Source organism: Ovis canadensis, chromosome 13, assembly GCF_042477335.2.
Source record: "Ovis canadensis isolate MfBH-ARS-UI-01 breed Bighorn chromosome 13, ARS-UI_OviCan_v2, whole genome shotgun sequence".
Classification (NCBI taxonomy): Eukaryota; Metazoa; Chordata; class Mammalia; order Artiodactyla; family Bovidae; genus Ovis; species Ovis canadensis.
In genome coordinates this window covers 35,721,199-35,748,902 of record NC_091257.1, presented here as the reverse complement: position 1 = coordinate 35,748,902, position 27,704 = coordinate 35,721,199, and the positions used below count along the sequence as shown (strand labels likewise).

Sequence of the window (27,704 nt, the reverse complement as noted above, 5' to 3'; positions counted from 1 at the left end):
GCAGACTTACTCAAGTTTACAAATGCAGTAAGTAATGAGAAGTCTTCTATGTCTTCCCACAGTGACATTTCTGGTCTAACTCCTGGACCCTCTGAACTTCCTCATCATTCTCTCTGGATTTTCTTTTCTAGATCATTTTCTATCCCTTCCTTCTGCTTTTCTGATCCTCTATTACAAATCCTGTCCCATATGATCATAAGATAGTAGAATTAAAAGAGAGAGAAGACATTGTTTATTTCATCTCCCTGATGATATAACATGATCTAAGGAGTTCAAATTTCATTTAAAATTATATAAGAGTTTGGTGATACAGTCATGATTTAGACTCATGTCTCCAAATTTTTAGTATAATTGTTATCTTTCTACCTCTCAATACAGTCACACAGAGTACACTGGACAATTCACACAGCTCTGTCTGTCGCTGTCTCTTTCCTTTTTCCAAAACAAGGGTCAGAGAATAAGACTGGAGGCAGAGTTCATTGGTGGTAGTGAAGAGGGGTATCATATAAATTCAGTTGATGACTTTTACTTATTCATCTTTTCATTTGACATATTTATTGTTTATTCATAGGACATGTTTATTGAGTATTTCCTATATAACAGGACTCTTCTAGGCATATAGAATACATCACTGGAGATAATATAAATGATGAAGATGATGAAAACAGACAAATATTTCCATTGTTAAATAATCTGCCTTCAAGAGAATATTTTCATTACCAGTCCTGGAAATGCTCCAGAGTAATACTCTCTGTTCACATCCAGAGATGGGAAAAAAAGAAGAAAAATCGCTATTCAAGAATGAGGTGAGAGCTACTGTTATTTAGCAGTGATAATATAAACAAGGAGAACTTGTGGCTGCCTATTCCCCATGAATTCCTTATGAATTTCATTATTTTGTTTGGCACTTTGCTAGTTGCTGTCATTTTATATTTACCAAGTCAAGTTAAAAGGGATGCTCCGGGATAATATATTCTTTTCTTTTTTTTTTTTTGGAATTGCATTCACTCCCAGAAGATCTATTTTCTTTCAATTTAATGACAACAACAACAACAACAAAAATGTAGCTGGAAAGATTGTTCAAAAAGAAGAATTAAACACCGCACACAAAAATAAACTGAAAATGGATTAAAGATCTAAATGTAAGACCAGAAACTATAAAACTCCCAGAGGAGAACATAGGCAAAACACTCTCAGACATAAATCACAGCAGGATCCTCTATGATCCACCTCCCAGAATTCTGGAAATAAAAGCAAAAATAAACAAATGGGATCTAATTAAAATTAAAAGCTTCTGCACAACAAAGGAAAATATAAGCAAGGTGAAAAGACAGCCTTCTGAATGGGAGAAAATAATAGCAAATGAAGCAACTGACAAACAACTAATCTCAAAAATATACAAGCAACTTATGCAGCTCAATTCCAGAAAAATAAACGACCCAATCAAAAAATGGGCCAAAGAACTAAATAGACATTTCTCCAAAGAAGACATACAGATGGCTAACAAACACATGAAAAGATGCTTAACATCACTCATTATCAGAGAAATGCAAATCAAAACCACAATGAGGTACCACTTCACACCAGTCAGAATGGCTGCGATCCAAAAATCTGCAAGCAATAAATGCTGGAGAGGGTGTGGAGAAAAGGGAACCCTCCTACACTGTTGGTGGGAATGCAAACTAGTACAGCCACTATGGAGAACAGTGTGGAGATTCCTTAAAAAATTGCAAATAGAACTACTGTATGACCCAGCAATCCCACTGCTGGGCATACACACCGAGGAAACCAGAATTGAAAGAGACACATGTACCCCAATGTTCATCGCAGCACTGTTTATAATAGCCAGGACATGGAAACAACCTAGATGTCCATCAGCAGATGAATGGATAAGAAAGCTGTGGTACATATACACAATGGAGTATTACTCAGCCGTTAAAAAGAATTCATTTGAATCAGTTCTGATGAGATGGATGAAACTGGAGCCGATTATACAGAGTGAAGTAAGCCAGAAAGAAAAACACCAATACAGTATACTAACACATATATATGGAATTTAGAAAGATGGCAATGACGACCCTGTATGCAAGACAGGAAAAAAGACACAGATGTGTATAACGGACTTTTGGACTCAGAGGGAGAGGGAGAGGGTGGGATGATTTGGGAGAATGGCATTCTAACATGTATACTATCATGTAAGAATTGAATCGCCAGTCTATGTCTGACGCAGGATACAGCATGCTTGGGGCTGGTGCATGGGGATGACCCAGAGAGATGTTATGGGGAGGGAGGTGGGAGGGGGGTTCATGTTTGGGAACACATGTAAGAATTAAAGATTTTAAAATTAAAAAAAAAAAGTAAAAAAAAAAAAAGCCCAAAGTTAGTGGAAGGAAAGAAATATCAAAGATTAGAGCAGAAATAAATGAAATAGAGACTAAAAGCACAACAGAAAAGATCAGTGAAATCAAGAGCTGGTTGTTTGAAATGATAAACAAAATGAAAAATCTTTAGCTAGACTCACCAAGGAAAAGAGAGAACTCAGATAAAATCATATATGAAAGAGGGGATGTTATAACTGATAACACAGAAATACAAAAGATAGTAAGAGATTACTACATACAATTATACTCCAAATAATTTGGACAATCTAGAAGAAACGGATTGATTCTCAGTAACAGAGGTGGTGATGGACAGGGAGGCCTGGCGTGCTGCGATTCATGGGGTCGCAAAGAGTCAGACACAACTGAAATGAACTGAACTGAACTGAACACAACCTTCCAAGACTGGTTCGGGAAGAAACAGAAAATCTGAGCTGATGGTTGCTAGTAAAGAGAATCAATAATTAAAAACCTTCGAATACACCAAAGTCCAGCATAAGAAGGCTTCACAGGTGAGTTCTACAAAACATTCAAATAAGAACTAATATCAGTACTTGTCAAACTCTTCCAAAAACAGAAGAGGAGAGAACACTTTCACACTCATTCTATGAGGTCAGAATTATATACAAACAAAATAAGGACACTGCAAAGAAAGAAAATTACAAGTCAATATTCCTGATGAAAATGAATGAAAAATCTTCAATGATACATTAGCAAACCAAATTAAACAACACCTTAAAAAGATTGTATGTAATGATCAACTGGGATATTGTCCACTGATGGAAGGATGACTGAAATCTGAAACTGAGTCATTGTGATACACCATATTAACAGAATAAAGGATAAAAATCATATGATCCTCTCCATAAATGCACAAAAGGCATTTGGCAAAATCAACATCCATTTTTTAATAAGAATTTTCCCAAAGACGATATAGAAGAAATGTGTATCAACATAATAAAGTCCATAGAAGACAAACCCACAGCTGATGTTATAACAATGATGAAAAGATAAACACTTTACCTCCAAAAAGATCAGGAACAAGACAAGGATGCCCACTCTTTCTACTTTTATTCAATATAATATTGAAGTCCTGTTGCTGCTGCTGCTAAGCTGCTTCAGTCGTGTCCGACTCTGTGCAACCCCTTAAACGGCAGCCCACCAGGCTCCCCCGTCCCTGGGATTCTCCAGGCAAGAACACTGGAGTGGGTTGCCATTTCCTTCTCCAATGCATGAAAGTGAAAAGTGAAAGTGAAGTCGCTCAGTCGAGTCTGACTTCGCAACCCCATGGACTGCAGCCTACCAGGCTCCTCCATCCATGGGATTTTCCAGGCAAGAGTACTGGAGTGGGTTGCCATTGCCTTCTCCGATTGAAGTCCTAGCCACAGCAATCAGGAGGAAAAAAGTAAATGGCATCCACGTTGGAATGGAAGAAGTAAAACTGTTATTATTTGCAGGTAACGTGATAGTATATTTCATGTTAGTAGACTTCACCAAAAAAATTCCCTGTTGGAAATAATAAATAAATGCAGCAAAATTAATGGACAGTTTGAAAGGCAATGACCCTACTCTCTAATGTTGATAAAGTGAAGGATTTATATGAGAACAAATAGCCACTTAAGTGGAAGCATCTTGAACATCAGAAACTCAGATTTTTGTTAAAGGTATGATTTCTTAGAAAAGGAGTTAATGACAAGACTTTTTTTCCTTGATGCAATAGAATAAGAGTTCTAGATTGCAATACAGAAACAGAAGGGGAAAAGTTAATCTGGATGGAAAAGACAGGTGAGCAGAAGAGTCTTTGTGCAGTTGCTGTGAACCTTTGGAAATTAAAAGAAAAAGTAGACAACAAAGCTATATTGAAAAAATGAAATTTTCTCTGTGTTTCTTAAAGAACTTTAGTGAAAGCTACTTTGTTGCCTAGAATGCATAGAAATTTCATGATAAAGTTTCATGGAGAGAAAAACTTTATCTTCAGCTGTGTATACTGCTCTTTCTACAATGTATGAGTAAGACTGGACATGAAAAGAAATGCAATTCCTCAGAAATTCCCAATTCTTTTACATTTAGATATCTAAAACTATATTTGTATCGCCCATTTTCAGAAGGAATTGCTTACCTCCAAATACACATTCTGGGGTAAAAGAGATGTCATCAAGGGCGATAAAGATGTTCTCTTTTCCACTTAAATCAGCTTCAAATGCCACTTTAAATGGACTGTTACTCGAGAGAGGAACATGTCCGTACATCCAACCAGTTCGTTTATTGCCAATCATGGACCACATGAGGATGTTTAGTCCAGATTCGTCAACAGTATACACCTAACAATAGGGAAGAAAACAAACAGAAAAAAATCAACTCTTTGTGGTTTAGGTATTAGAGGAACACAGACACCCAGGTTGTCAGTGAAAGAATGGAGTCTGGCAATGTGACAACCCAATAATACTTCTATATATATATAAAAGCATGGTTGCCTATGGATGTTATATTTTCTTTGGTGAATCAGACTTTTGTTTAGTTTTGTTACATTGATTTCTGTGTACCAACTTAGATATGGCCCCAAAGTGTAACTATTTCAAGTCTCTAAAAAGCTGAAGGCGGTGTGCTACCAGAATTTTTCACCACTTAAAAACAAAACAAAACTAAAAACCATGGAACAACAGACTGGTTCCAAACTGGGAAAGGAATACTCCAAGGTTGTATATTGTCACCCTGCTTATTTAACTTATATGCAGAGTACATCAAGAGAAATGCTGGACTGGATGAAGCACAAGCTGGAATCAAGATTGCTGGGAGAAATATCAGTAACTACAGATATGCAGATGACACCATCCTTGTGGCAGAAAACAAGGAAGAACTAAAGAGCCTCTTGATGAAAGTGAAAGAGGAGAGTGAAAAAGTTGGTTTAACACTCAACATTCAGAAAATTAAGCTCATGGCATCTGGTCCCATCACTTCATGGCAAATAGATGGGGGAAACAATGAAAAGAGTGTCAGACTTTATTTGGGGGGGGGGGCTCAAAAATCACTGCAGATGGTGACTGCAGCCATGGAACTAAAAGATGCTTGCTCCTTGGAAGAAAAGTTATGACCAACCTAGACAGCATATTAAAAAGCAGAGACATTCCTTTGCCAACAAAGGTCCATCTAGTCAAAGCTATGGTTTTTCCAGTAGTCATATATGGATGTGAGAGTTGGACTATAAAGAAAGCTGAGCACTAAAGAATTGATGCTTTTGAACTGTGATATTGGAGAAGACTCTTGAGAGTCCCTTGGACTGCAAGGAGATCCAACCAGTCCATTCTAAAGGAAATCAGTCCTGAATATTCATTGGGTGGACTGATGTTGAAGCTGAAACTGCAATACTTTGGCCACCTGATGCGAAGAGTTGACCATTGGAAAAAAACTCTGATGCTGGGAGGGTTTGGGGGCAGGAGAAGAAGGGGATGACAGAGGATGAGATGGCTGGATGGCATCATCGACTCGACGGATGTGAGTTTGAGTGAACTCTGGGAGTTGGCGATGGACAGGGAGGCCTGGCGTGCTGCGATTCATGGGGTTGCAAAGAGTTGGACACAACTAAGCAACTGAACTGAACTGAACTGACAACATTAACTTCACATGCTTTGAAGGAGACAGACTATTTAGGAGTAATCAGAACTAAAGTGCCTCTTAATAGCAGAATGACTTATGTAGTATTCAATGTTAGCCTGATACCTCTATGTTTTTTTTTTTTAATCCCAATTAGTAATATCACTGTACAGACTACCTTCAAAATGCCTTCAAAGGATCTTCCCTCAAAAGGAAGGAAGTTTTAGACTGTAAAACTTCAAACAGGAAAAAAAAATGGAATTATTATTTGATTTACTTTTTTAGTGTATTTTGAAGAATTGTAAATATTTGGAAAAACCGTTTCTGGTTCTGATGGCTAACTGAAAACATACATTTATCTATACAACTCAATAATGTTTCCATCCACAGAAACACTGGACAATTAGGAGCATATCTACCGATGTACAAAAATGGTAAGTTCTTTCTGGAAGTTTTAAATTGAATGCAAACTGTTGGTTGAAATTACATAAACAAAACTGAGGAATTTGCAAACATCCACAGGTGAAAAAAACACACAAAATTGACTGTTCCCAGCAGAATTCTGGAATAACTGTAAGAGATGGACAGCATAGAGAAGAATCTATGCCTGTGTCACCAGCTTATAATTAATCAAAGAATTCCATGAAAAGCCCGGTCAGTCATTACGTTAGGAGTTATTGATGCAGACTTGCATACCTAGAACACACAGGTTGGGTATGTACTGCTGGAGAAAGTAGTTTGCTATGGTGGCCATGAGCAGAGCAAACTAATGAACACATTAAACAAAAAGAATTAAATATAGTGGACTGCACAGGGATTAAGATTGAGGGTAGGAGGAGAAGGAGGCCACAGAGGGTAAGACGGGTGAGTGGATGATCAACTCAAAGGACATGACTTTGAGCAAACTCTGAGAGATAGTGAAGGACAGGGAAACCTGGTATACTGCAGTCCATGGGGTCGCAAAGAGTCAGACATGACTGAGCGACTGAATAACAATAGAGATTAATAAAGCATAGTGAGCAAAGATCATGCTTTTTGATAGTTATCATTGATAATTATATACTGATGATGTCTAAGGAATTTTAAAGAATAGAATTGCCAGGAAAGTAGATGACGTTTACAACATGCACCTAACTGTAGTAAGTCATAGAGCTGTTTGAGAAGGTTAGTTTAAATCAATACAATTTTGCCAAAGATCTTTTTTTTTTTTTTTGAGGGATAGGTAGTTTAAAGTATGCAATTAATTTTCATCAATAATGGATAAATATTTTATAGAGATTTACTAAAAGTTAAGTATCCACTTTACAGAAAAATATAGCAATTAGAATGTAGAAACACAGGGAATAAGAGGAAGTAAAGGAAGTACAATCAATCTAAATGAAGACAGAGCTAACAGGGTAAATAATGAAACACATGAACAAAAAGACAAATAGAAAATGTGCACAAAAAATGGTTTGTGTAGATGTGAAAGAACTGCACTGATTTATAAAGTCTTAGATGATAGAAAAAAAAAATCCAGCCATAAGCTGTTTATAACTGATGTTCAGTTCAATCCAATCATTCAGTTGTGTCCAACTCTTTGTGACCCCATGGACTGCAGCACGCCAGGCTTCCCGCCCATCGCAAACTCCCAGAGCTTGCTCAAACTCATGTGCATTGAGTCAGTGATGCCATCCAACCATCTCATCCTCTGTCATCCCTTTCTCCTCCTGCCTTGTATCTTTCCCAGCATCAAGGTCTTTTCAAATGAGTCAGTTCTTCACATCGGTGACCAAAGTATTGGAGTTTCAGCTTCAGCATCAGTCCTTCCAATGAATATTCAGGACTGATTTCCTTGAGGATGGACTGTTTGGATCTCCTTGAAGTCCAAGGGACTCTCAAGAGTCTTCTCCAACACCACAGTTCAAAAGCATCAATTCTTCAGCACTCAGCTTTCTTTACAGTCCAACTCTCACATCCATACATGACTACTGGAAAAACCATAGCTTTGATTAGACGAAACTTTGTTGGCAAAGTAATGTCTCTGCTTTTTAATATGTTGTCTAGGTTTGTCAAAGCTTTTCTTCCAAGAAGCAATTGTCTTTTAATTTCATGGCTGCAGTCACCATCTGCAGTGATTTTGGAGCCCCCAAAGTAAAGTCTCTCACGGTTTCCATTGTTGGGATGAATAAGATGTTAAAGTATTTATTTTTAAAGTGGTAAGGATGTCCGTGTTATAAACAAACAAAAAAGAATTTCTCCAGCACATATAACTGTCTTGAATCTTCATGCATTCCACCACATGGCTTTGAAATATAGAAGCTGAGAGCAATAAAAACAGGAAACCAAACTGAGACTTTATACTGGAGGAAAAATATCCTTTTCCTAAATTGTCAAATTAAGTCAATAACAGTGAGTAAGGCTGTAGAGGATCATGATTTATCTCTGTGTTTCTATCATCTCCGTGTATCTATCTATCTTTGTTTCAACTAAGAAGCAATCATTCTCTTACACATCTATAGAAAATTTATAAAGGTATACATAAACTTAACAATGATAACAAAAGCATGTCTAATCAAAAAAGAGATGGCATAGTATTGAATCAACAGTGTTGGAATAACCAGCTTCGTACCTGGAAAGAATATCATGAGTTTCTAACTTCTCACCACATATACGCAAAATCAATTACAACTGTATTAATCAGTTAGATCTGAAAATCAAAATTATGTGATAACAAACTAGTGAGAATATTTTGCTACTTATGACAGGAAAAGGCTTCCTAAACAAAGTGTTAAAGCCAAAATCTATCAGGAAAATAGATTGGTGGATTTCACAAAATAAAAATGGAAAAAAAAAAGTTGCTTTAACTATGAATATATTAAGTGTTTTTCTCTTTTAAAGAAGTAATATTCAGCTTGGGAGCCAGACTTTAAAGCAGAGTTGACTTTTGGTTCTTTTTCAAGGTGACTTTGTACCTAGCTTGCTTTTAGGCAGGTGTAAGAAATATCTTCTTTTGCAAATTCCCATGTCTCTCTCCTAAAACTGTGGCTTGATTTTAATTTTTAGCAGCATAACTCTTCAACTTGAGGTCACTTTTCTTTTCCCTCTTTTATTATATTCTAAAGGGAAAGTCTAATTTGAAGGTCATATTCGATTAGCTCCTTCTCCTGAGTGTCAACCTTTGCATTTCACAGAGTGCCTTCTCAGCCTGCTAATTTATACTTTAATAGAAACTAACAGCAAGGTTTTTCCCATCCTGAGATTTATTTTCCTATTATATACAATAAAAGATAACAGCACATGTCAGCACTGTTTCCTCTGTCTGCACTATCGAAGCATCTCTGCCATCAAGGTCTGTGCACCCACCTTTGCTAAGCTGTTAACATAAGCCCATGATTCTCACTACACAACACGTTGGATGAAACATTCTGCTGGACACATTCTCCTATGGACACACTTCCCATCACAGTATCCTCAGTGTCACACGAACTGCTCAGCAAAATGCCTGGCACACCAGGGACAGTCTTACCTTTCTTGTCTTCTATTCAGTAAGACCTGTCAGAAGAAATATAGGACATTGATACAGGGAGACTCTTGAAGCTATACTCAAAAAGGGAAGAAATCACTAGAAAATACTTGGGTTCATTTTAACTACTGTTCTTGCGTATTACCTGTGTCCCATTTTACAAATGACTGACCACCAGCATGTGTACACATTGAGAATTACTGCCTTAGTACATGACTATGTTTTTGCTAAAATAGTATAAATGCTCAAATGAAGGGTATTATCTAGAGTTTGATAAGTCTGTTTAGAGGGCAGTAATTTGCTAAGTCTGCTCATCTACACAGATTTCCTACTTTTTAATGCCTGGAGATATTTGCATGTATCATTGTTTCCTCTATTAAACATTCTCTGAGGTTATTCTCAAAAGCTGCCATTGATAAGCAGTGTACCACCACTTATAAAGACTATGAGGTTCAGCATGTAACAGGAATGAGAACGAAATTGTTACTCTGGGACAGTTAAAATGTGTTTAATAAAAGAATAAAATTATAGACCAAATAATGATAATGCCTCTCAGCAACTTTTATAATAACATAATATCATAAAAATACATTTTAAAATTAAGCATTAATAATAAAGAAAATGACTAAGCAGACAATCTGATGTGTAAATTGCCTTAAGCATGTGCCATACAAACTAGAAGCTATTTAATTTTGAATGCACAGTTCTATAAGTATATATTAAACTTTTTGAATATATTTTGTCCTTCCTGAAACTTAACATTTTTATCATTTCTCCTTTTGCTCAACATATCACTGGAAGAATTTCTATAGCACTAGTGATAATTAAGAAATGGGCCAGGTCCTTGCCTCTGTCGTAACATCACATGGTAAAAATCAGAGACTTGGGGCAAGTCCATAATTCAGGTTGTCAATTTGTAAGTTATGACTTTATTGAACTAAGTGGTAATCTAGTGTCCTGATTCGTGTGAATATAATCTCAAATGGGCTTCCCTGGTGGCTCAGATGCTATAGTGTCTGCTTGCAATGCTGGAGACCCTGGTTCAATCCCTGGGTTGGGAAGATACCCTGGAGAAGGAAATGGCAGCCCACTCCAGTACTCTTGCCTGGAAAATCCCATGGACAGAGGAGCCTTGTTGGCTACCGTTCATGGGGGTTGCAAAGAGTCGGACACGGGTGAGTGACTTTACTTACTTACCTAACTTAAATCTAAAATGCATTTTCCTTTATTACTAGGAACTGTTTATAGACAATATTTTATTAATTCATAATTCAATTACTTCTGATCATATTATTATATATGGTGATAAGGGCAGTTGCCAATTGGTGTATTAGATGTCCTTTCTAAATACCTCAAAATACCTGGCCCTCAAAATTCATTGTGCTCTGCATCACCCCTAGAGGGCCCAAGGTCGTTTTGCATTTAAGAAACGGCTGAATTTAAGTAAGACTCTTTCCTCTTTTTTAGCCACATGGCTTGAAAGATCTTAGTTCCCTGACCAGGGATTGAACCCAGGCCCTTGACAGTGAGAGCACAAAGTCCTATCCACTGGACTTCCAGGAAATTCCCTAAATGTCTTATTCTGAAGTTTGGAAGTCTGGAAGCAACACAGGGAATATAAAGAATTTCCTCTTGCATTGTTTGAGAGATGGGCCCCTGAAAGGGCCAGTTCTTCTAATAGGACAGATATAGATCAGATAACAAACCCAAGAGGACTCTGAAACTGACCAGAAAGGGCTTTGAAAAGTTTGACAAAAAGGATGTAGTCTTGGTGGCTCTTGTCCTTGAACAGCTCATTCAAAAGTTAACCTTCAAAAGCAGCAGAACAAAAGGATTAAATGTTATGTCACAGGGGTAATTATAGAAAAAAGGAATCCTGATAGCATCCCCCGCCCCCAACACCAAACACACACTATACATTGAGGGTGCCATGTTTAGGAGAATGATTTAAATAACTGTTACACCAATTTTTTTTTTTTTTTTGGTTTGTTTTTTTCTGTTACACTGGTTGTTGTTGTTCAGTCGTTAAGTCCATGTCCAACATTTTGTGACCCCATGAACTGTGGTACACCATGCTTCCTTGACCTTCACTATTTCCTGGAGTTTGCTTACACTCATGTCCACTGAGTCAGTGATGCCATCCAGTGGTCTCATCCTCTGTCTCTCCCTTCTCCTCAATCTTTCCCAGCATCAGGGTCTTTTCCAATGAGTTGGCTAGCTCTTCACATCAGGTGGCCAAAGGACTGCATCAGTCCTTCTAATGAATATTCAGGGTTGATTTCCTTTAGTATAGACTGGTTTGACCTCTTTGCTATCCAAGGAACTCTCAGGAGTCTTCTCCAACACCATAGTTCGAAAGCATCAATTCTTTGGTCCTCAGCCTTCTTCATGGTTCAACACTCACATTTGTACATGACTACTGGAAAAACCACAGCTTTAACTATACAGACCTTTTATGGCAAAATGACGTCTTCGCTTTTTAATATGCTGTCTAGGTTGGTCATAGCTTTTCTTTGAAGGAGCAAGTATCTTTTAATTTCATGGCTGCAGTCACCATCTGCCGTGATTCTGGAGCCCAAGAAAATAAAATTTATCACTGTTTCACTTTTTCCCCATCTATTTGCTATGAAGTAATGGGATCAGATGCCATGATTTTCATCTTTAGAATGTTGAGTTTTAAGCCAGCTTTTTCACACTCCTCTTTTACCTTTGTCAAATTATATTAGTAATTCAAATCAAATTTATATTGAAAACCACAATACGCAGAATATAAAACAGGAAAAGTATCTTTTAAAGACCAGATTTCAATAATTATTGGAGAGAATAAAAGATGATTTTGAGCAATAAAGTATGGAAAATAAAATATGTTATAAAAACCCATCTAGTTCTGGGAGGCAGTAAATCATATTAACTAAAAGCATAGGCTGGAGCCAGTGGGTATGGGAACATCATGGCCTGCCATCTCTTAAATAGTACTGTGACCTTGAACAAATTCCTGAAGCTTTTTCTATCTCATTTTACTCAACTGTTAAAGTGTAGATAATGTCATTATATTCCTCACTGGATGGTTGAGGATTCAGTTCAGTTCAGTTCAGTTGCTCAGTCGTGTCCGACTCTTTGTGACCCAGTGAATCGCAGCACGCCAGGCCTCCCTGTCCATCACCAACTCCCGGAGTTCACTCAGACTCACGTCCATCGAGTCAGTGATGCCATCCAGCCATCTCATCCTCGGTTGTCCCCTTCTCCTCCTGCCCTCAATCCCTCCCAACATCAGGGTCTTTTCCAATGAATCAGTTCTTTACATCAGGTGGACAAAGTATTGGAGTTTTAGCTTCAACATCAGTCCTTCCAAAGAACACCCAAGACTGATCTCCTTTAGGCTGGACTGGTTGGATCTCCTTGTAGCCCAAGGGACTCTCAAGAGTCTTCTCCAACACCACAGTTCAAAAGCATCAATTCTTCGGCTCTCAGCTTTCTTCACAGTTCAGCTCTCACATCCATACATGACCACTGGAAAAACCATAGCCTTAACTAGAGGGACCTTTGTTGGCAAAGTAATGTCTCTGCTTTTGAATATACTATCTAGGTTGGTCATAACTTTTCTTCCAAGGAGTAAGCATCTTTTAATTTCATGGCTGCAATCACCATCTGCAGTGATTTGGGAGCCCCAAAAAACAAAATCTGACACTGCTTCTGCTGTTTCCCCGTCTATTTCCCATGAAGTGATGGGACCAGATGCCATGATCTTTGTTTTCTGAATGTTGAGCTTTAAGCCAACTTTTTCACTCTCCTCTTTCACTTTCATCAAGAGGCTGTTTAGTTCTTCTTCACTTTCTGCCATAAGGGTGGTGTCATCTGCATATCTGAGGTTATTGATATTTCTCCCGGCAATCTTGATTCCAGCTTGTGCTTCTTCCAGCCCAGCGTTTCTCATGATGTACTCTGCATATAAGTTAAATAAGCAGGGTGACAATATACAGCCTTGACCTACTCCTTTTCCTATTTGGAACCAGTCTGTTATTCCATGTCCAGTTCTAACTGTTGCTTCCTGACCTGCATATAGGTTTCTCAAGAGGCAGATCGGGTGGTCTGGTAGATTAGATCAATGTAAAGGACTTCAGTGTATAGCATATAGCAACCATCTTACAGTATTCTCATTTTTTTCCCACTGCTCTTACTATTTTTCTAAATATCACATTAAAAGAAAACACAGCAAAATTTACAACCATAAGGACATGGCAATAATGGCTTCCTGAACAGAAGATTTACATGTTGAATTCCATACATTTTACAGAAATCATTTAGCTCTAAAACTCAACTTTATTATGTTTAAGATTTGTTTTTTGATGTGGACAATTTTTAAAGTCTTTATCAAATTCAGTACAATATTGCTTCTGTTGGTTCTGCTTTTTGGTTACTTGGTGATGAGGGATGTGAAATCTTAGCTCCTCAACCAGGGATTGAACCCATACCCTGTACTAGAAGGCAAAGTTTCACCTTATCCACTGGGCTGCCTAAAACTCAACTTTAAAATAAAACTCACCTCAACCTCATAGGCTAACTCTTCTGATATATGAACAATAAGCTTCTGGGAAGTCCCTTTAGATATATTAACTCATCTGTTATCACTGAAAGAAGTTTTAGGAAATAGTTCATTTTTCTCCCTTGAACAAAGAAATGCTTCTATAAATTACAAAGAGCATTTTGAATAGTATTAATTACAAAAGTTCACTTCCTTTTTGTGTCTTTAAAAAATGAGTCTAGAGGAATAAAGGGCTATTAGGTATTTGTAGGGAAATTCTCTTGTCCTGTGCCAAACTTTACCTCTTTTCATAAATATTAAATAATTCACCTGAGCTAGCATTAAATATCAGGACAAGTCAGAAGCTAGGAGCTGGACTACTGAAACTAAATAATCTCATGGGAAATTAATTTGGTTTCACTTAGGACTTTTTTGGCAATATGTATCAGAAAACGACCAGCACCATTTTAAAGAGTGCTTTTAATTTTATATGTAGGTAGGTAATTGAAAGAAAGAAACTGACCTAGAAAATAAAGTATGTATTAGCATTGCTCCATAAATCATGAGCCTGTGAATCAGAGGATACTGAAGCCTGAATAGACATCTTATTATTCTGAATATTATTCATTCACTATCCTGAATATTATACATTTAGTATCAGTCTTTCTAGTCTCCATAAAACATTTCTTTCATCATGCAGCTTTCTACTTTGTAGTATGAATAGATGTGAATTATTTGGCTTTTTATCCTAAAAAAGTAATAGGGACATATAATTGAATTTCACCTTGATCTCATCAACTGTATAACATTTTGATTAAACTAACTTTACGTGATGCCCTTCACTAATATACTAATAAAATTAAAGTGTGTTTTATTTAGAAGATAATCTTAATATGCCAATGAAGAGCTCAGGCTTGTTCATTATTTGTAGCAATTGTTTTCCAGTTTATTCATACACCCAACTTTAAATCAGCTGGGGACCCCTGGAAATCATCTAACTTGCCTTCCTGTTTCACATCCACTTCTGATTTCCTCCTCTTACCCCCAGGTCCTGTCCCTTTTCCACACAGCATATTTTATAAATTTTCAAAGAAGATGTTATTATCCCTCAGTTTAATACTCTCGGCTATGGGCTGAATATATCCCCTCAGATTCATAAGTTGAAGCCCAAATTCTCAATGTTTTGATTTGTGGAGGTTGGGGTCTTTGGAAGCTAATTAGCTCATGAGCGTGGGGCCCTGTGGATTAGATTAGTGTCCTTTTAAGAACAGACCCAAAAGAGATGATTTCTATCCATCAGTTGAGCACACAGTGAGAGCCAGTTATCTACAAACCAGGAAGAAGGTCCACAAGAGGAACCAAATTGGTCCATACCTTGAAAGACTATGGTTTTTCCAGTGGTCATGTATGGATGTGAGAGTTGGACTGTGAAGAAAACTGAGTGCCGAAGAATTGATGCTTTTGAACTGTGGTGTTGGAGAAGACTCTTGAGAGTCCCTTGGACTGCAAGGAGATCCAACCAGTCCATTCTGAAGGAGATCAGCCCTGGGATTTCTTTGGAAGGAATGATGCTAAAGCTGAAACTCCAGTATGTTGGCCACCTCATGTGAAGAGTTGACTCATTGGAAAAGACTCTGATGCTGGGAGGGATTGGGGGCAGGAGAAGAAGGGGACGACAGAGGATGAGATGGCTGGATGGCATCACTGACTCGATGGACGTGAGTCTAAATGAACTCCAGGAGTTGGTGATGGACAGGGAGGCCTGGTGTGCTGTGATTCATGGAGTCACAAAGAGTTGGACACAACTGAGCAACTGAACTGAACTGAACTTGATCCTGGTCTTCTGAGCTTCCAGAGCTGTGAGAAAGAAACTTCTCTTGTTTGATCCACCCACTTCAGGTAATTTGTTACAGTAGTTCAAGCTGACTAAGACTCTCCAGTGACTTTCCATGATTCTTAGATGAAATCTAATCTCCTTATCATCCCTGCAAGGCCTTGAAAGAGCTGGTTCCTACCCATCTCTGATCATTTCTCTCTTTCTCTTGGTTATTTTGTTCCACTACAGTGGCCTTCAAATACCTTCTACTTTTGAGCTTTTCCCTTTAGCTTATTTCTTCTACCTAGAACATTCTTACTACAGTTATTGACAAAAATGGATCTTTCTAGTTTTCAAGTCCAAATTCAAAGCTCATATTTCTCAGAGAAACTGTCTTATTATTCAATATAAAATAACTTTCTCAGCAGACTGTGAGTAATTATGTATTATAGGAAACAATTTAATTTGGTCCATAGTATTATATCACAAACAGAAGTTTTCATATTAGTGTTTTTTTTTTTTTTCAATTTGTTTTCTGTCTTCCTCTACTAGACAGTAAGTTTCTAAGAAGTTAATGTAAGGATGACAAATTTAAATTGGTTCTCATTCACAGTTTTTCACTGTTTTATCAGTTAACGTCTTTGAAAGATTTGTGTTTTCTTTGAGGTAGGTACCGAGAGAGGGTGGAGTTAGGAAACAGAAACTAATATATTTCAAATAGAGGAACTTTAATATAGGTAATAGGTACTAAGTTTATGGAAGAGATGAGAAGTCACCAGGGAAATTATGAGGCAACCTATAGATTAGCATGTGCAGGAAGAAGTTTCTCCTCTGAAACCTAAAGTCAAAGGGAGGGAGTAGTGAAGCTGAGTTGCTCGAAGAAGATCGCATTTGTCAATATCCTTGGTGGGAGTTGAATCAGGGAGGCAAGGCCTTCTGGGGGAACTGAGTCACAGATGAGATGCAGTACAAACTCAGCTAGAGAAACATAGATATAAATATACAGAAAAAGAGAAGAGAGAAAGAGGAGGAAGGCTTGTCTCCTCTTCCTGCCCTGATTTTTGGTCAGTACCTTCCTTTGGTCAAACTTATTCAGGAATGCAGCAGCAAAGGAGTCTGGGAAATGTTGTTCTCGGAGATACAGAACAGAGCACAGAGAGGCGAGAGATACATAACATTCAATACAATTTCAGATTTGTGCTGACAAGAAACCATTCTAGCACAATCTGCTATTTGATCTCTTGTAGGAATGCCAGGTTATTTTTAGGGTCTCATAGACACTTCAGTGTGGAACTTCACTTTAGATATTTTCTTTGACATATCCTTTTGAAAGAATTTATGTTATCAATCTAAGAGATGGTTTATAATCTACCAAGTGCTCCAGAGTCACATTTTCTCTTTGTTAACTCAAGAAGTGACCTGTTTATGGATATCCTTGGGCTGTGTCTTTCAACATTTTCAAAGGTGAAGATCCTTTAGAAAGACCCTTGTATATATTTTTCTTACTAGAAAGGCATCATATGCTTAATATAGAAAAATTATAAAATAAATAAGAGTAAAAGTAATGAAAACAATCTTTTCATCTCACCGTCTAAAGATAATTACTCTTTTCATTTTAGTGTATATCCTTCCATATATTTTTTCACATATATATATACACACACATATACACTTATTTATATAGATTAAGGAATAGATAGTCCCATGTTAAAATATGTGAAATTAGATATATTTTTATATTGCATTCTAGAATACATATTTGTTAATTTGGTTACTTTGGTTATTAATGAATCACAAATGCTTCTCTTTATTATCAATTATTCATTTACAGAATTAACTTCTCCACAGTATTTCACTGTAAGAGTGAATGTACTATATTTTACCAATTCTTAATATTTGACATTCAGGTGGTTTCAAATATTCCTTTTTAATAAACAACAGTGAGATGAAGACACTTATAAATAAAACATCATGCATATCTATCTTTATTTCCTTATATTTATAGATGTGGAATATTTTGGTAAATAATGTAAAAATTATAAAGCTTTTAATTTCCAAAATGCTCTTTATAATTGCATGCTGATAGCACTGAGTATCTATTTATGCACATCATGGCTCAGTACATATTATCATTTATTATAGTCTTAACTTTTTTTAATATTAAAAATAAGTTCTTCCTCACCATAAATCTAGATAATATTATTTTGGTTACTTTAGACAATATATTCACAAAGGTGGGTTTTCAGACCCTTTGTAAGAAGCTAGCTGTCCATCAGTCTTGTCAATACTGTAAGTACAGATGATTCTTTCTAAGGCAACACACCAGCTGAAATATCCCGGCCAAGGAAATTTTATAAACTGTGACACTGTTATACTCAAATTAGAGATTACAAAAAAGAAAAACAGTTGCCCGTGAAAGAATAGCATGCAGCTGAAAAGTCTCACTTTAAAAGAGTGGAAAGAATAGGTTTCCACTTCACTGATTTGTTCACGTAATATAAAAATATGGTATACTCAGGGAGTTTTTCAGACTGGGAATAACTCAAGATTAAAAGCAACAGTTGAGAAACAGACTTGCCACTGTTACTGTGATCCATCAGAGACATGAGGATACATTACAAAAAACAGTTTTTCCCTGGGTTTCTGTAACATGAATTTTCCAATAGCAAGTAACAAAGAGAACTTTACTGACTCAGGTAAAGCAGGCTCTGGGATTTAAACAGAAACAGTTCTGTCTTCCTTCTTTTGGTCCCTAATTCCTCTGTGTGCTAGCTTCTTTCTCAGACAATCTCTCTCCCTATATTGGGAAAGATGGTCTCCAAGAGCCCCAAATTTAGTCTACTTCTAGCCAGTGACTTGCAACACACAAGACAGAGAAAGCCTCTTGTAAACATCTCATCAAATCCTTGAAGTGACTATAATTGGTTCCGCTTGGGTCCCCTGTGGAGGCGGTAAAAAGCCATGGGGACCGTCAAACCTACCAAGACAATCTGGTGTTGAGGAGGGCACTTTCTCTACAAAACCTGCATGTCAGCCTTATTGCAATTCCCCTCCACTATTCTTTCCAGTAGACCTCTCTGAAGACAGCTGAGAGTATAAAAACAATAGTACACTTAATGGCTGCCTTCCAGTTAGAAAAAACTGTAATCACTATTTTAAGCAAGCTATTAGAAATCATGACTTGAGACCAACATTTTCATTTCAAAGACTGTTTGCAGAAGCATGGCTAAAAACAGTGGGCTGTTTAACTAGGTAACTCAACTAGCTGACTGTCATAGTTAGGATTTAACACGTGAATTTGGGGAGACAAAAGCAGTCAGCCTCTAGCACTGACTGATCAGCTGGTGAATGGCTAAAGCATGTACAAATGTTAGTTTTGAATCGAGAAAGCAACATTTTGTTAGAAAGTGACTGAAATCTCTGTGCATTCTGTTGAAAGGTTTCCATTTCATATTTGCTTCTGTGTGAAACAAATAACCACTGACTACTGTCCTCTTCAATTGCAGTATCTATGTTTTAAAATATCAGTGAAAACAACATATTATAGAGTCTTTTTAAGATCAGTGTTAAGGATGAAATTTAGCATAAGCAAAAGGCTAATCTGCTGAATATTTACATACTACGTGTAAAAACAAAAAAAAATCCAAAATTTTTTCATGATGTACAAAATAGTCACATGTGGGGAGGGAGGTGGGAGGGGGGGTCATGTTTGGGAACGCATGTAAGAATTAAAGATTTTAAAATTAAAAAAAAAATAAAAAAACAAATGAATATCTTTCTTTGTTGTTTTTACTGGTTTCTCTCGAGGAAAACAGATTTTCCACTTTCTTGCATGCTTTCATTTTTACTTGATAAGAGCTTGCTTTCCCGGCAATGGCTAGAATTGATAAGGCTTTTTATTATTTCTCTCTTTCCTTCATATTTCTTCTTAGATGTCTCTGAGTAATGCAGGAAATATGAGCAACAATGCTGTCAGATTTTTGAAATCAGATTTCTGGTCAATTGTGTAATCATGGAAAAGTTATTAAGCCACTTTGAGTTCAGTTCCTTTACTGAAAATTTTGGGAAAGTTAAACACTACCTCTTTAGGTCAATGTGAGAATTAAAACTACTAACACATATAAAGTTAAAATAAATAGCCAGAAAGATGGGAATCACTTAATAATAGCTGTTATTATTTACAAGGGACAATGTTTGAGATAATGACAAAAAATTCCAAATTGTATATTTATCCCAACAACAGATGACTGCATAATTTCAAGGCAATATCACTACATGTTGTGTTCTGATACACAATCTTTTCATTAGAAATTAAGCTTTCAAAATTGGCTCCTAACAAGTGAAAATTTCATTTATTCATCTTTCCTATAAGAAGTATAGATGCAGCAACTTGTTTATTTAAAGACATTAGCATTTGGTGTAGATTCTTATATTCAACTAGTTAAAAATAAAGCAGGCACATTGTTTTCAGTGTGAGCTGATAATATACTTATAATCTTAAGTGTGCTTTGCTTTTACTTTGGGGAAGAGAATCCTCTCCATTACTATCCCTCTTGTCACATTTCTTTATTGTTCCTATCTAAGTTGTTATTAGAAGATACATGTAGAATGTGCCCATAACCTTTCATCTGTAGATAATCTTTTAAATAGCATGCACCATAATTGAGTTCAGGTGGCAGCCATGAATGGGATAATCTTGAATGAGATTAAGATGAATGATAGAACTGCTTGCCAAAGTCCCATTGCCCCAGAAAGAAATGAGAAATTAATAGATCAGGATTGGTGTTGTCTGGCTATCAAAAAAAGAGGGAAATGTTTAAACCCATGCTCTGAATATGTCAGTGAAAGGCAAATCTCTGTCTTCTCTTTGTACCTTTAAGACTCCTGTGCTCCTGGGATCAACCATATAGAACCAGAACCGAACAGCACACATTCCGAGGCTTGCTGGGAAGTATTGGGACGTGGTGATTCTTGCAGTGTATCCTTCTTTGGGGCCAGATGAGTTGACAAACAGGAAGTGTTGACCACTACCTTGAAACAGATAAACAATTTTTATTTAGTGAAATGATTTATTTTGTAGCATGATGTAGAATAGATTTAAATCGTGTGTGAATCTCAGTTTTCCCCAAACACACACAGGCATGCACAGAGAAAATTAAACACAACTCACTTTCTGTCAATCATATATCAACAATATTGACTTCTTTAAACCAACATTAAAAAGAGTGTCACCATGATTTGTAATTCACAAAATTCACCTTGGTATGTGACTTTTGCATAAAGATGATCAAATATTTCATTGACTCTGAAAGTATATTCCTTTTCTTCTACATTGCTCAAACTTGTCTGTCAGTTTCAAGCAAATAAAATATTTCGTATGCTGCATGTAGAACAGGTGTGGAGGGTGTTGGGACTGATTGATACTGTATGTTATTTTTGGTTGTTCCAATTCTCACACTGACCAAAGTAGCAGTGAATGGTAGGCAAGAACTGCAAAGTGAAATGTAATTCTGAAATTTACCTTGTTATTTTTCTGAACAATAGATAACTTCTCAACTACATTAGTATGTGAATGATCTCTCAATTTAAACACAACTGGATTTTCTTTTTCTGCAGATATCATCAAAATGCATCACAGTTACTACTCCCTCTGTGGCTTTTACTAGGGAAGAATGAAATGCATATATATATATATAAATACTTCCTCAGGTTAATTATTTCTTTATAGTTCTAAATGAAGTCTATTAAAACATTCTTTAGTTACAAGTATTTTTTCTTGTGGATTTCTCAGTATTTTTAGTGAGAAATACGTGTGTAAATAACAAATTGTGAGTTAACAGTATGCCTTTTCCAGAATGTGATATAGTTGGAGTCATACAGTACATAGTCTTTTTAGATTAGCTTCTTTCAGTTAGCAATATGTACCATTTAAGGTTTTTCTGTTTCCATTTGTGACTCGCTAGCTCATTTGTTATCATCACTGGATAACATTTCCTTATATGCATGCACCACAGTTTTTGTATCTATTCACCTATGAAGGACATCCTGGTTTCTTCTCAGCTTTAGCAAATGTGAATAAAGTTTTTATAAGCATTAGTGTGTAAGTGTTGTGTGGACAGAAGTTCTCATTTGTAAGTACACCAAGGCACGCAACAGCTGGATCTTACAGTAAGACTAGGTTTAGTTTTGTATGAAACGGACAATCTATTTTCGAAAGTTGGCAGGCCCACCAGCAATGAATGAGAGTTCCCATTTCTTCTCATTCTTATCTGCATTTGGGGTTATCAGTGACTTGGATTTTAGCTACTGTAATAGGTAATACTGATTCGTGTTCTCTACTGAGGGCAAGTCTTGTTAGAGAGAACAGACTGTTCTGGATAAATGGCAACTTTTCTCCTCTACCAGCTCAAAGCAGAGAGGAGTTTTCTCTGATCTTTACTAAGAGAAATGGTAGGGCTCCTGAAGTTAAAACGTAAACAAGTGTGAGGACCTCTAACACTGAATCTCCCCCAGGATTTTTTCGTCTCTCAAATGGGTGCACATTGTTGTTGTTTAGTTGCTAAGTCATCTCCAACTCTTTTGCAACTCTGTGGACTGTACCCCATGAGGCTCCTCTGTCCATGGGATTTCCTAGGCAAGAATACTGGAGTGGGTTGCTATTTCCTGCTCCAAGGGATTTTCCTGGCCCAGAAATTGAAACTGCGTCTCCTACATTGGTAGGCAGATTCTTTCCCACTGAACACCTGGGAAGCCCAGTGCACATTGAGCCTAGAGCACTTCGTCAGTTAGGAATTGGAACTTCCTCCCCCAGTTCTGATTCCTGCAGAGGTTTCTGCTCTTGAGCTTGTGCTCCAGGAAGCTATGATTCTGTTTCTCCTATTTGTCCCCAATTTGGAGGCAGTGGTTTGCCTTTGACATCAATTCTCTAACAGATCTAAAAGAGCTGTTGATTTTTAGTTTATTCAGCTTTTTATCTTGTTAGGAGGATAGTAATAATGACTTCCAAATGACTTACATGTCAGATGAGAAACTGAACCTATTCCTTTCTGAAAGTATTTCTCTTCATTAAGGACCCTTTAATGTCTGGCAAAATAAAGAAAAAAATCTTATCCAAGAAAAATAACCAAGAAACATGAAGTATGAGTTATTGCAGCAAGATTCTCCTCAATACAAAAGAGTGGTGGGAATTCCCTGATGGTCCAGTGGTTAAGAAATGGGCTTCCCAGCCAGGGGACTGGGTTTGATCCCTCGTCAGGGAACTAAGATTCTGCATGCCACGACTAAGACCTGATGCAGCCAAAGAAGTAAATAAAGTGTTTGTTTAGAAAAGAGTGGTACTGGAAATAATTCGAAATGTTTCCCTATTACATCTGTGAATGGTCTTCTATCTTCAATGTTCTATGAAATTTATTTTATGTGCTAGCAAGTACTGGATTAGGAAAATTGTACACAAGATTTTAATCCAAAAATGAAACAGTTTTCTTTCACATTTCATTGCACAGATGTCACTTGCTTGTATTCTTATTTGGAAAATGAAGACATATATGTGGCATGCACAACCAAGGTATACCTACGCTTCATCTGTCAAACCTACTAAGAACTGCGACTTATTCATTAAGAACATGCATTCTTTAACTCTATGCTATTTTGATTAAATAAGAACATCGAAGCTTTCCCTCATCTTATTACATTTTACATCCTTGATGACTTATAATTAGCTTAAATAATTACTCTTTTATATAGTTAAGACTTTACTGAAAACATAGTGGATATAAAGAAATAGACTTGATCTAGTTCCAAATAAGGTAGATTAATGCTAACTGTCTGGGCTGCCATTGTTAGCTCATGCATGAGGTGGTGCAGCTCTGTCATAGGAGCCTCACTGTAGGCATGCTCTCAGCAGGGAGCAACTCTGGTTGCAGGCTTTGTGAGTGAGCACGTGGTGTGGCTGTGGCTGGTATGTTAGCCCATTATCAGTGTTCCCACCATGGGGGTGGGTCCAGCAGCAGCCACTTTGTTGGTGAACACACTAGGTGGTGGGCTGTATCACAGAATCCCATGTACTCTGCAGACAGCCCCTAGGGTGAAGCATGCTGGGATCCCTTTCCAAATGGAGTATTCCAGTTCCGCCTACCTCACACCACAGCTTGGAGTTGGATCTGAGCAGATAGGTCCTGGGAGAGTCCTGCCATATAGGCAGCCCAGTTTCTAAGAGGCAGCACAACCACCTCAATCCCCATAGCCACACCTCAGGCCCTAGCACCAGCCTGGCATTATGTCTTGTATAAACAAAATGGAGAAAGGGATGCAGCATTTGGGCTGTTTCTGGGTAGAACCGAGGACCCCTGCATGGTCACTCAGTGCACAGGCTCTCTGTGAGCACGCAGGGCTCACTTGCATTCGTGCTCACTTTCCTGGGGACAGAACACACACACGAGCAACAGGCCCTTATCAAACCTGACCCTCAGGGCCTCTACTCAAACAACTGGGAAGCAGACCCCATCCCTGACAGGTCGTGACAGCCACACATCAAAGAGGTCCAACACAACTTCAGACAAGGCTTTTGTCACCACAACACCAGCTACACCCCCTATCAAAAGGATAACAGCCAGCATACCCTTTGGATGTATGCCTGTCATGACTTGTAAACAGTGCTTGCACCCAAAATATTGGACTCACAGTCTGCACAGGGATGGTCGCACATAAAAACAGCCCTTCAGGACCACAGTAGTTAACTGTTTCTCCTGAATTTACAGAGACAGAGAAATTTGAGAAAAGTAAAAGTGAAGGAACTATTTCCAACTAAATAGGCAAGGCTATGGTTTTTCCAGTGGTCATGGATGGATGAGAGAGTTGGACTGTGAAGAAGGCTGAGCGCTGAAGAATTGATGCTTTTGAACTGTGGTGTTGGAGAAGACTCTTGAGAGTCCCTTGGACTGCAAGGAGACCCAACCAGTCCATTCTAAAGGAGATCAGCCTAGGATTTCTTTGGAAGGACTGATGCTGAAGCTGAAACTCCAGTACTTTGGCCACCTCATGCAAAGAGTTGACTTATTGGAAAAGACCCTGATGCTGGGAGGGATTGAGGGCAGGAGGAGAAGGGGACGACAGAGGATGAGATGGCTGGATGACATCACCGACTCGATGGACATGAGTTTGAGTGAACTCCGGGAGTTGGTGATAGACAGGGAGGCCTGGCGAGCTGTGATTCATGGGGTTGCAAGGAGTCAGACACGACTGAGCGACTGAACTGAACTGAACTGAGACAGGAAAAGTCCCCTGAAAGAAGAAACAATGAAACAGGCCTTTCCAGTCTGCTAGGCACCAAGTTCAAAAAGGAGGTGATAAAAATGATAAAGGAATTAAAGATTATCAATAGCTGAAAACTTCCCTAACACCCAAAACAATTAAGAAAATGGTGATAGAAACATACATATCAATACTTACCTTAAATGTAAACAGGTTAAATGTTTAAATGCTTTAAGCAAAGGGCATACACTGGATAATGGATAAAAAAGCAAGGCCTGTATGTATGCTGTCTATAAGAGACCTCCCACTCCAGATCTAGGGATACAAACAGACTGAAAGTGAGAGGATGGAAAAACATATTCCATGCATATGGAATTCAGAAGAAAGCTGCAGTAGGAATACTAAGACAAAATAGACTTTAAAGACTGTTATAAGAGACAAAAAAGGACACTACATAATGATCAAGGGATCAGTCTAAGAAGGTATAACTATTGTAAATATTTATGCCCCCAACATAGGAGAACCTCAATATACAAGGCACATGTTAATATGCATTAAAGGAGAAACTCAGTAACACAGAACAGTGGGGGACCTTAAACCCCAGTTTCATCAATGGTCAGATCATCTGGACAGAAAATCAACAGGAAACACAGGCCTTAACACACCCATTATAAGCAGAGACACTTGATATTTATAGAACATTTCATCTGACAGCAGGAGAATACACATTTTCAAGATACATGGAACATTTCCCAGGACTGATCACACACTGGGTCACAAAGTGAGCAAATTTAAAATTTAAAAATTCTTAAATTCAGGAGAATTGAAATCGTTATCAAGCATATTTTCTCACAACACTATGAGATTAAAACTCAACGGGGAAAAAAAAGCTGTTATAAAAAAAACAACCAAACATGTGGAGGCTAAACAATGTGCTACTAAACAACCAGTGGATCGTTGAGAAAAATAAAGAGGAAATAAAATACCTGGAGACAAATGAAAACAGAAGCACGATGATCCAAAACCTGTGGGATGCAGCAGGAGCAGTTCTAACAGGGAGTTTCATAGTAATAGTCTAACCTCAGGAGAAAGAATGATCTCAAACAGCCCAACCTTACACCTAAAGCAACCGGAGAAAAGAGAGCAAAATCCACCGCTAGTAGAAGGAAAGAAATCTTAAAGATCCAAGCAGAAATAAATGAAAAACAGATGAAGAAAACAATAGAAAAGATGAATGAAACTAAAAGCTGGTTCTCTGAAAAAAATAAAATTGATAAAGCTTTTTCAATAAAACATGGGAGAGAGCTCAAGTCAGTAAAATTAGAAATGAAAAAGGACAAATTACAAATTACAGTAGACATTGCTAAAATAAACACCCATAAAACACTACTATTAAGCACCTGCTGCTGCTGCTGCTGCTGCTAAGTTGCTTCAGTCATGTCTGACTCTGTGCAACCCCATAGACGGCAGCCCACCAGGCTCCCCCGTCCCTGGGATTCTCCAGGCAAGAACACTGGAGTGGGTTGCCATTTCCTTCTCCAATGCATGAAAGTGAAAAGTGAAAGCGAAGTTGCTCAGTCTACATACCGATAAAATGGACAAATTATTTGAAAGGTACAATCTCCTAAGACTGAACCAGGAAGAAACAGAAGATATGAAAAGGTCAATTGCAAGTACTGAAATAGAAACTGATTTTAAAACTCCCAACAAATGAAATTCCAGGACCAGATGGCTTCACAGGCAAATTTGATCAAACATTTAGAGAAGTGTTAACACGGGTCCTTCTGAAACTATTAAAAAAAAAAATTGCAGAGGAAGGAACATTCCCAATCTCATTCTATGAGGCCACCATAATCCTGGTACCAAAGCCAGGCAAAGACAGCACAAAAAAAGAAAATTATAGGCCAAGATCACCAATGAACATAGATGCAAACATCCTCAACAAAATATTAGCAAACCTAATTTGACAATATGGGCTTCCCTGGTGGCTCAGATGGTAAAGAATCCACCTTCAATGCAGGAGACCTACGTTCAATCCCTGGGTTGGGAAGATCCCCTGGAGGAAAGCATGGCAACCCACTCCAGTGTTCTTGCCTGAAGAAGCCCCGTGGACAGAGATGCTTGGTGGCTACAATCCATGGGGTCACACAGAGTCAGACACAACTGAGCAACTGAGCACAAGCACACAATCTTTTTATAAAATGATTCCACATTTCATACTTTAGCTCTTAAATAGTACGACATACATAATGAGATTGATGAACTTTGATCTCACGAAAGCAAATTATGTTTAACTCAGACATCAAATATATTTCTTTCCATGTTTAATGCTAACACGATGCTGAAGGTTAAATATTTAGGGCAGTGGGGCAAAAAGTATTTGTGTTCATTGACATGAATTTAATCTGTTTTACAAAGTTGGGAACTCTCATTTAAAACTGGTCTTATAATAAATTATTCTTCTAACTACAAAAATACACTGAAACTTCACTAATTCAGACGGTTCTCTTGAATAGTTTTAATCATATAGTATGTAGTTTAAAATGTAAGTTTTAAGCTTGCCCAGAAACCTGAATTCATTCTAACCAAGTTCTCCATTCTTGGTCTTTGCCTACTTGCTTCTAGAGTGACTTAGACTACGGC

The 27,704-nt window shown here is 37.6% G+C and overlaps 1 protein-coding gene across 1 annotated transcript in view; it reads right to left on the bottom strand.

The window, feature by feature from the left end:
• MALRD1 (MAM and LDL receptor class A domain containing 1) overlaps window positions 1-27,704 on the bottom strand; it is a 595,589-nt gene that overhangs the window by 136,286 nt on the left and 431,599 nt on the right. The window contains exons 32-33 of the mRNA XM_069547391.1: window positions 20,686-20,843; window positions 4,498-4,699 (exon numbers count right to left, since the gene is read on the bottom strand). Coding sequence (XP_069403492.1) covers window positions 4,498-4,699; window positions 20,686-20,843 — 360 coding nt within the window. The remainder of the gene's footprint in view (window positions 1-4,497; window positions 4,700-20,685; window positions 20,844-27,704) is intronic.